Source organism: Poromitra crassiceps, assembly GCF_964638095.1.
Source record: "Poromitra crassiceps genome assembly, chromosome: 3".
Taxonomy (NCBI): Eukaryota; Metazoa; Chordata; class Actinopteri; order Beryciformes; family Melamphaidae; genus Poromitra; species Poromitra crassiceps.
Window position 1 is genome coordinate 13811043 of NC_139625.1, and position 11388 is coordinate 13822430.

The window sequence follows — 11388 nt, forward strand, 5'->3', positions numbered from 1 at the left end:
TTTAAGGAAATGTTTGAGGATGTTCAATGGGATGATGTCTATACTCAGCAGGATGCTAATCTGGCATATCAATCTTTTCTCCAGCTTTTCAAAGGTGTTTTCAATGATTGTTTTCCTCTGGTGAGCCTCAAAACCAACAAGCGTCATAGTCTAAGCAAACCTTGGTTCACTTCCGGATTAATGAAATCCTCTATTAAAAAAAACAAATTATATAAAAGATTTCTGTCAAATCCAACTCTGCATAATAATGAGAAGTATAAAAAATATAAAAACAAATTTACACATCTACTCCGTATAGCAAAGAAGAAATATTATTCTGATAAATTTAAAGAATCTACTAGCAACATAAAAACTACATGGAATGTAATTAATGAACTATTAAATAAGAAAAAGGCTCAGTCGAAATTCCCATCCCAATTTACAAATGGTGAGACCTCACTCTCTAGTCCCTCTGACATAGCAAATGGTTTCAATGACTTCTTTTCTAATGTGGGTAGCACCCTTGCAAAAAAAATTCCACTTACAAATGCCAGCCCTATAGATAATATTACTGGCTACTTTCCTGCCTTATGTAGCTTCGAACCTCCTACATACAATGAAGTGTACAACATTATTATGAAACTTAACAACTCAGCAGCGGGTCATGATGAAATCAAGACCAAGCTCATAAAAGAAGTAGCTTCCTTAGTTAGTAAGCCATTAACTCATGTCCTTGCTGTCTCTTTAAAAACTGGTGTGGTCCCAAGTGACCTTAAAGTAGCAAAGGTCTTACCACTCTTTAAAGAAGGTGATCCTGATGTCTTTAACAATTATCGTCCTATTTCTGTTCTACCCTGTTTTTCCAAGGTTTTGGAGAAACTGGTTTATGCAAGAGTGTTGAAACACCTCAACGACAATAACATTCTGTACAAACACCAATATGGATTTCGTAAAAACCACTCAACCTATATGGCTCTCTTGCAACTTATTGATAAAATATCTGCAGCCTTGGATAATAACATGTTTGCAATTGGTATTTTTTTGGACTTATCGAAGGCTTTCGATACAGTGGACCATAGTATTCTACTGTCAAAACTCCATCGTTATGGATTTCATGATGTTGTCTTCAAATGGCTTGGTGATTACCTTGAAAACAGGGAGCAATATGTCTGTATTAATGGTCATAATTCCAATAGAACCAAGTTATATTATGGGGTGCCCCAAGGTTCAATCCTTGGGCCTCTCTTATTTCTAATCTTTATAAATGATTTTGCATTAAAGTCCGAATCTGCTTTGTCCATCTTATTTGCAGATGATACCAACATTGCTGTCGCACATTCGGACTTTGATTCCTTGATCAGAGAGGCCAATACAATTTTAACATACACCTCAAGTTGGTTCCAGTTAAACAAGCTTTCCTTGAATGCCAAGAAGTCAAATTTCATAATTTTCAGAAATAAAAACAAAAGTTATTCCAAGCAGAATTCAAAACTTCTCATTAATAATACTGAAATAAAACAGGTGTCTTCTTCAAAATTTCTTGGTGTTTTAGTTGATGAAAATGTATCATGGAAAAACCATATTGATTATGTGTGTAACAAAATTATGAAGTCTTATGGCATTATCAGAAGGATTTCATCACTGGTAAATCGCTCCTGTCTTCTGTCACTATATTATAGTCTGATATATCCTTATTTATCATATTGTAATATTGTTTGGGCCAGTACATATCCTTATTCTCTTCAGAAAATCCTGTTAATACAAAAGAAATTTCTTAGACTGGCTACGTCATCAAATCGTTTTGAGCCATCGGCCCCTCTGTTCAGGCAACTAAACATATTATCAATCTTCGATATAAACGTATATCAGACTATACTGTTTTTATGTACAAATGTATGCACCAAGAATTATTTTTACCTACTGTTTTTTATAATTTCTTTGTACTGAACTCTAATGTCCACTCATATCCAACCAGACAATCACATAACATTCACCTTCCATTTTCCCGCACAAATTTAGGTCAATTTAACATTAGATATAGAGGTCCATCCTTATGGAATTCCACCCCCCCTTCAATCAGAACCTGTCAATCATTGCCTATTCTTAAATCTAGAATGAAAAAAACCCTGTTAAATCAATAACATCTCTTATCTGCATACATGCTTTTATCTCTTCTTCTTTACTTTCTTTTCTTTCTTTTTGTTCGTTAAATTTTAATTTTATTTCATACTTACTGATTTTATTTCTACTTATGTTATACAAGTAGAGGCCTCGTATAGGCCCTTGCGGGTCTCCTGCCTCCACTTTGCACATTTATTGTCGTGTTGATAACTATCAGTATTTTTTTTGTTTTGTATGTTTGAATATGTGCTAAATAAACAATAAACAATAAACAATTTAACACAAAGCGATTAAAAAATAATCAGGTCTCTTGCATCACGGTAGTTTGTTAATAGCCTATTATCAGGGGTTTTATTGGCTGTTGCATGAAACTAGTTTCACAAAGTTGAGAGTTTCACAACTGTTGCAGCTGAGTTTCAGACAAGTATCAAGTGCGTTGCAGAGGACCATGCAAATCATTATACAACTTAGCCTCAACTCAGTTTCAACCAACTAAAGTTGCGTGAAAGTTTCTCCGTGTAAAGCCAGCCTAAGCTTTCAAAATGTTCCTTCAAGACCCCAATGTCTGTTAGATTCTACATTTGCATTTCTAGAGGAAAATGTTTGGCGCTTTGCGAGGTGAAGGTTGCTGGTGTGAATCCCTGTACCGGCTTTCTCCTCCCTCAATAAGTAGCCTATCACCTAGCTGCCCTTGAGCAAGGCGTTTAACCCCAACTGCTCAGAGAAGGCTGTGGTTGTTCTGGGCAGCTCTCAGAAGGAAATGTGTGCCGCTACATGAATGTGAACAGTAGAAAAACGGAAAGTAAAGGGGGAAAATCAGTGTAAGATGAAATACTCTTTGTCAGAGATGCAGCCTGGTCGTCAGAATAAAATGTCGCCTTTCACACCAGAAGGCCGTGTTTCATCCCCAGGGTTTCCAAACTACATTTCAACCGTAAATCACATTGAAACTTTTTGCTATTTAAGCCTAACCCAAACCATAATCCTAAATCTTTGTTCACACCTGGCGCTTAACACATTGACTGCCAGCCGTTTTTTTCTTGCTGTAGGTAGCTTCTGCCAAGCCGTTTTTTGAGGATTGTGGCTCATTTTACAAGAGCCGAGGATTATTTTCTGCTTGGAGTTTGTGAACATACAATATCTCAAAAGTACTAATAGAATGTGTACTTTCTCTGTCTAAAAGAGTTAGTTTGTAGAGTTAGTAGTTATGTAAGCATTAGCAGTTGAATACAGCATGGTTTTAGCGTCAGAAAAAATATTCAGAGATAAACGGCTTTTTGTGAAATTCGATAGAACTGTCACTTTAACCATTCATTTTTGGCATCAGTAAGACCTAAACAATAGTTTTGAACAGTAATTTCCTCCATAACAGCAGTAAACTTCCCTCTGCTCAACTCCTCCCTCCTGTGGGCGTTCTTTTTGGCTGCAGCGCCATGTCACAAGCACTTTCCTACCTTTGCAAATGCACTTTCTCATACTCTCGACCTCTCAAATAAATTTCTGAATAGAAATTAAATTACTCTAAATTATAGCGAAAAAGAAACAAAAAAGAATGGGTTGAAAATCCCATTCTAAAAGCCTTTTAGAATGGGATTTGTTTCCAATTTGGTGTCGGACTAGGGGGCAGTCCCCGCTTGTCACCAGTTTGCTTTGCTGCTGCTGTGCGGGTGTGAGCCTGTCTGTGCGGCCGCTCTTTGAGGAAGTCTGGTTAGACTAGCTCGCTTCTTGGAGTTTTGGTTGAGGGCTTTGATGAAGCTTTTGCGATTCTGGTCATATTTATGCTGCGTGTTTCAAAGTGTGTCCCACCCGCAATCCACTATGCAAATCTGCAATCCCGCACCGCCAGCAATCAGCGCGAAATGAAAGCGCCTTCGCCAATCCACCTTCATGAGAATGGCTTCAGTCACACTGCTTTTTGCTTGCCTTCCTCTAGTCAGGAAAGCACTGTCACCACTTAGTGGGTCGGTGGAATGGGTTGTACACGTTGTACACGTCCAATACCTATATAAGAGATGTAAAAGGGTTCGATGCACATCCCATCGTCAAAAAAAAAAAATCGATTTTTTTTGACGAGTCAACTCGTTGCTGGCAGTGAACAGCTGGATTGTGTTTGACGACTACACTCGTCGCTGGCAATCAAGGTGTTAACATAAGCAGAACTGAAGCTTGAGGCAGGCTCAAGCTGAGCTGACGCTTAACCGGTCACACAAGAAGCCTACTCTTTAACTCAGTGCCTCGCTCGGCACGCCTTGAACCCGCCCACAACTCCCATATGTTGACTTCATGCCTGGCAGCTTCACGCTTGGAAAATAGGACTGAATCAAGAGCGATCGCTTGAGCGTGCCATGAGCAAGGCACGCGCGCGGCTGGTGTGAACGGCTTCGCCTGTTAACAAGGACGCCAAACTGAAACTTGTGGGTTCAGCGTAGGTTGAGCTTAGAAGTTCAGCGTTGCTTCGGTGTATGGTGTGAACGGGCAAGTTGTTTTACTTGCCTAAAACATAGCCAAAGCTGTTAATGTTCTTTTATTTGCGTTTAACATTGGAAAAGGCAGCGAGGCTTTCAAATGAACGTCGCTTTGTTTCAAATGTACGTTGAAGTTGTACGTATCCGTGGATTGCACAAACGTACAATGCCGACACTTTATTCTGGCGATTGGGCCGCAGAGCCGTTCCCCACTTTTGGCTCATCTCTACTGCCTGACAATGTTCCCCACGCCCCGTATCTAACCGATTTGCTCAGAAAGGCGTTTTTTTTTTTTACATGGACCAAAGTTGTTATGTCTGCTGGTAACAGAAGCTTATTGTTGTCGGCCAAAAGAGACACAGTCATGGCCACTCTAGCTGCGGACAGATAAGATCTACGACAGGATGGAGAGGGGCAGTGCCGTCTAGACTGACCCTATCCCATCATTCAATGGGTTTGCAGGCAGACGATCCGGGTCACGCCCTGACCCCTCCACCCCGACCCCCCCCCCCCCAAACCCCACCCGTCCCATGAGGTCAGTCTTCGGCGGCCCGATGACGTGACGCCAGTGCTGTCCCATTGCTGATAACACAACACTATCGCTGATTCACTTTTCTTGAATGCCGTGCACTGTGAGCCGAGGAATGGACACACACTGCACACACCGAAATGAGTCTCGATCGCATCCTGCCACACCCACACAGCTTGGGTGCAGAGTGTTAGCTACAAAGATCTTGTAGTGCAGCATCCATCCAAAGGACTCGGGCATAGTATAGAAACGGCAGAATTCCTGCATGTTTGAGGAGAAGCTTAAAGGGATAGTTCAGATTTTTTTTGCCGTGGGGTTGTATGAGGTACTTGCATACATACAGTCAGTCACATGTAGCAGAATGCAACCGGCATGGTCCCAGTTTGGAGAAATGGAGAGCGGCTGCGTCAGGTAAGTAGAGCTGTCTGCCGAGTGAGTGTGAAGAGGGTCAAAAACTAAAACACAAATAAAAAATAGAAGATTCCATACTGCTCACCTGACATAACCCAAGTCTCCACAAGCCCTGGGATGCCAAGTTGACTTGACAACACGTCATTTACACCCTGTTTTTAGCTTAAATCTTCACTGTAGCCAGGTGCTGCAAGAAGGTGGTTGGTGGATACTGTAGCCTGCTACAATGAAGATTTCAGCTAAAAATAAGGGTGTGAATTACTTCCTCTCAAGTCAACTTAGCATCTCAGGGCTTCTGGAGACTAAGCCCTCATTCACACCATACGCCAATCCCACGCTGAAGCCACGCTGAAGCCACGCTGAAGCTACGCAGCGCTATGGCTATGTTTAATTTTGGCGTAATCTGTTGTTAACAGGCGAGACCGTTCACACCAGCCGCACGCCACGCCAGTGACGCCACGCTGAAGCCACGCTGCAGCGATAGTTCCAGCTTCTGTTCTGCACCCGTGCTGCCAGGCATGCATGAAGTCAATACAAGTTGTGAGCAGGGGGAGGGCATCGGCGAGCGAGGCGCTGAGGAAAAGAGAGTGCTTCTGGTGTGACCGGTTTAGCGTGGCACTCAGCTTCTGTTAAGCGCTGCTTCACAATAGCGCCTGGTGTGAACCAACTCAAGATTACGCCAGGTGAGCAGTAGCCTATGGAAGCCTTTATGTTGTGCCCTGTTCACAGCAGCAGAGAGCGCTACCTGATTCCCTGCACTGACTGTTGGCAAATACCTCATACAACCCCACGTCAAAAAAATCTGAACTATCCCTTTAAGCTGTAGCCTATACTGTTTGGTTTAGTGGCAGTAAAATTAACCAGATCCAATGCAAACAAATATGAAGCTCTCCAATAGCACCTCTATGTATTATGTTCATTGTGAAAAATACTGTTGTACTAAATAAATATTGTATAATAATAATAATAATAATAATAATAATAATAATAATAATAACAATAATAATAATAATAACAAGTATTATTATTTTTATTATTATTATTATTATTATACAATATTTATTTAGTACATAATAATAATAATAATAATTATTATTATTATTATTATTATTATTATTATTGTTATTATTATTATTATTATTATTATTATTATTATTATTATTATTATTATTATTATTATTATTATTGTGATTATTATTATTATTCATTTCCATCTGGGTCATATGGTACAAAATTGGATCCCAAGACATGCAAAATACATGCAACTTGTATTTGAACAGTCAATTTGGAATTGTTCAGTATGCCATGACAATAAATGGTACGTTATTCATCTGAGGAAATTTTCACCACAGCAGCTGGGCTGAGCCGGTGCTGCCATGGAGGATAACGAGACACAACAATGGGAAGAAAGACAGAATGATTTGATGCCTCAATTCAGCCGAAACTTAAAGACCGTAATTGAAATGTGTTGGAAACAACGGATGCGACTTCTTTGTTATTGTCTTGCTGTGTTTTCAACATCGCTGTCAGTTCACATTGTTACGAGATGAGTTAGGCTATGCATGAAAGAATTGATAAGAACTGTCACCCAGAAAAATCTGATATGAGCATCAATTCAGAATACAGCAGGAGGCCATGTAGTCTGAACGCAGCCTCAGTGTTCGTCAAAGGACAACACACCACCAATCAGCCTGGTCGCGAATCAATATTACCAATGTCAGCATTGTAGGTTTCTGCAATCCACCGATACGTAGATATCAACGTTATACGTCATAGAGTCTGCTATAGAAATAGTGTGGTGGCCAGTAAGTGTGCTGTGGAGGGCGTTACTTTTTTGATCCCTTTTGAATTGTGCCACGGGGTACACATGTTACATTTTGGCAATTTAAAAGATAACTATATGCATGTCAAGAAAGTCGCAGTTTGTCCTGAAACTGAAACGTAAGGTTTCGTTTTGTGAATCAACTACATCTCATGTCGTACAATATACGTCACACCATCAACAACAATGGACTGGCGGGAGAGACGTCACTTACGCGACTGGTTGTGCGTCGTCTTTCTGATTTATAACTTATAGTGCCACAGTTTTACCACAAACTGAGACTTTCTCGACGTGCAGAGTTATATTTTACATTGACAAACATGACTAGTACTCCCATGGCACAATTCAAACGGGATCAAAAAGGTAGCGTATCGCTCCATTCACCACCATTCATATTTTTTCCACGCTGGTACAGGGAGAAAAGCAGGAAGTGACGTTCACTTTGGCTCTCTATTGCCTTTCACACCAGAGGGGCGTGTTCAAGTCCCAGTCATGGTCACAGCGTTTCCAAAGTCTACATTTCAACTGTGAGTCACATTTAACGTTTTGTTATTCGCCCTTACGCAAACCATCATCCTAACATTAATTAATTAATTAATTAATTAATTAATTAATTAATTAATTAATTAATTAATTAATTAATTAAGTTGTTTTACTTGCCTGAACATAACTAGTCTCTCAAGTCAGTCTATTCTCTGCACAATATTTGAATCCTCCAGAGACAGTCTGTACTTTAGCCTGTTAAAATTTGCCCAAAAAAAACACTTCAGACCGGAAAAAGTTCGGTGATATTCAATCAATTAAGACACATCTAAACAAAACCGAGGCGGAGTAAAGTCCGAACTAGCCAAAACGGGCGGAAACGGGGCATACGTAGTACACACTGTAAATAACGTAATTTTCTGCAACGTAGCGGTTCATATCCTCATAATATTTCATCCGTAAAAGAACGTGAATGCGTCAATTCTCCTCCGGGCTGCCTCGGGCAGCCTCGGTTTCTTCATCCGGGGTCTGTGAATCCAACTCGCCCCAAGTCCCGCTGAAGTCTCGTGCAGTTCCCTGCTGACTCCTTTGTCTACCTGGAATCACCACACACCGGGGCCATTTCTCCCGCGACTATCGACTTGTTTACAACAACTACTGAGTAACTAATAAGTGCCTGGAAGATTTTGTGAACAATGGCAGAATATTTGTCCGATTTGGAGGATGATGACTTTGAATACGATGGCCGCCCTTATCGATTTGAGCCAGAGTATACGGATGACGAGCTGATCAAAATTGAAGAGCGGACGAGGAGAGAGAGAGAGGAACAACAGGCCAGGGACGAACAAGCCGCTGCACGGCCGAGAACAAATGGTGACTGGTGGTGTTCCTGTGGACGCTGTAACCCTATGCCCACCGAGGAGGAATGCCTCTGTTGCAGAGAGTGGGACCTGAGGCCAGACGCCGGATGAGGAAACCGAGGCTGCCCGAAGCTGCCCGAGGCTGCCTGAAGCATCCCGGAGGAGAATTGACGGATTCACGCTCATGTATGGACGATATTATGAGGATATGAACCGCTACGTTGCAGAAAATACATTATTTACAGTGTGTACTATACGTATGCCCCGTTTTCGCCTGTTTTGGCCAGTTCCAGGACTCTACTCGGAGTTGAATATCTTCTATGGGGATCCGAATGAAACCAAAGTTATAAGCTGGAAATCCGGGGTCCGGGGTGTAAAAAAAAGTGCAGTTATTGCAGAAATAGACTCAATAACAATTAAACGAGAACAGGAGTATGGGGGGCATGGTGGTGCCGTGCTAAGAACAGGAGTATGCAACAACGGGGTTTCTCATGTTAAAGATGTTATTTCACCGTTCTCGTGAGTGGATTTGGATTTGACTGGATCTAACTAAATGTGCAAAAATGGCCAATTAATGGCCAAAAAGAGTGAACGCATGGGTTCAGCACCATGGAGAGCTACTGATGAAGCTCACCTGAGTGGAGGAGCACACTTGAGCGGAGTTGGAATGGAAGTGGACTATGAAAACCCTCTGGGGAGAGAGAGGAGAGGCTGCATGCCAACTCTGTGAGCGAGGCCTAAATGGCCAGTGAGTGTGTGCTATAACGGGTATCAGAATCAGAACTATAATAATAATATAAGTAATATAATAAATAATAAGTGTGTGTGTGTGTGTGTGTGTGTGTGTGTGTGTGTGTGTGTGTGTGTGTGTGTGTGTGTGTGTGTGTGTGCGTGCGTGTGCGCGCATGCGTGCGTGTGTGTGCTATAGTATCTTGAAAAGGCATTGAAACCCACAGAGCACTGAAATGATTCAATAGGGGAACTCTGGGATACATTACCACCTTTAAATGATGAGTTAACTGTCAGAGAACAGTTTGGAACAATTCAACAAATAAATAAAACACTCAAAGAAAAGAAAATCTCATGTGAGGTTTCACAGACTGTTTTTATGAGGCTGTGGTTACTGAAACCTCAATTACTGTCAGGTGGACAACACTGGCCAATATCCAATAGGCTATTGGCAAACCTGGTCTAATTCTAGAAATGGTCAAACTATCACTTTAAATGGAAAACTGGTCATGCTCTCCAGATTTATTTATGTATTTGTTCATTCATTTATTCATTTATCTATTTATTTATTCATTCATTAATTGCTTTCAATTTGTTTCAATAAAGTTCTCACAATTATTTTTACTTGATCTCTGCAACAGCATACCAGAAACGTACATTTCCCCTTCTAAAAATATTGAAACTGAACAATGAGTCATATGGAGGACATGTAAATAAAATACACTTTATATATGCATTGCGACGTTAAAATGTCAGGCCCTGTCACAGACAAATTTGTATTATGTTAGAATGGTTTCCTAATGAATTTCCTCACACCATTTTCATAATTCCTAGAAGAAACACAACTTTTCGGTCAACTGTAGTGGATGGTAAAATACTGTGACATAGCCTATGGCAAGTGCTCACTGCTCACTCTTTCCCAAACCCCACTGACACCCATCATAAACTAATAGCTACTGTCAGTGTCAACTTATTGAGTGGATGGCGCGCCCGCTTACCTGGCGCGGTGTGGAGAGCTGCGAGGTGGTGACGCGGTGCAAAGCCAGGCACCGGGACGCGCACCTCGCCCTGGACACGCTCTCCTCCGCGGACCACTCGGCGTCATCAGCGCGGTTCTGTTGTTGCTGCTTGTTGGCGCGGACGGCGGAGCAGCAGAGGAGGATACTCCACAGAGCCAGCAGCATCCTGCACAACACACTCGAGAAGAGGCGGCTGGCTGTGAGGAACCAGGAGGATGCCGTGAGTGGCTGAGAAATCTGTTGGAAGTTCAACCGAAGCGTGGGTATATCCAAGGGAGGAGCTAGAGATCTAGGCGTAGGCTACATTAGGTCAGGATGCTGGGAGGCATCATGCGCGCAGGTCTTCCCAGTTGGAATGGGCATCCATTCATAACATTAAACCCCAGTGGAAGAAGTAGACGAGTCAGATATTTTACTAAAGTAAAAGTAGTATTACACACTGTAAAATGTTACAAGTAAAAGTCATGCATTGAAAATGCAAAAGTAGACTATTATCAAAATATTAATGCATTCACTCATTAATGCACAATTGACTATTTCATTCATCACTTCATCACTTTTATGTTGCAGCTGGTAATTGAGCTAATTTTCATTATTAGCCTATTTTACATTATGTATACTGCTGGGTAGTTTGTGAATTCCGCTGGGGATGATAAAGCCTTGTTGATATAACAACACAATTTATTGATTGATTATACAGTATATGTACTAGGCATCGATTCCTAGGCTTGCACGCTGCGCGGGCTTGCTAGCCCGGCCACTACGCGGCCTCGCCCGTCCTGCAGCTCGCATACGCAGCTCGGCCGCTGCGTGGCGCCTCACCCGCAGCTTGGCTGCTGCACGGCCTCGCCCGCTCTATTGGCATGCACAGCTCAACTTCGCATCACTGATGACATCACTGATGATGCCATAGACGATTGCCGAGTGTAACCAAAACCCACAATATCAGTGCCTATCTATGACATCATCA

General features: G+C 41.7%; 1 protein-coding gene across 1 annotated transcript in view; it reads right to left on the minus strand.

Moving 5' to 3' along the window:
* anos1a (anosmin 1a) overlaps window positions 1–10583 on the minus strand; it is a gene marked incomplete at both ends in the record, with an annotated part of 49106 nt that extends 38523 nt beyond the window's left edge. Inside the window, 1 exon segment of the mRNA XM_083632926.1 lies at window positions 10398–10583. Coding sequence (XP_083489052.1) covers window positions 10398–10583 — 186 coding nt within the window.
* Window positions 10584–11388: the final 805 nt, after the last annotated feature.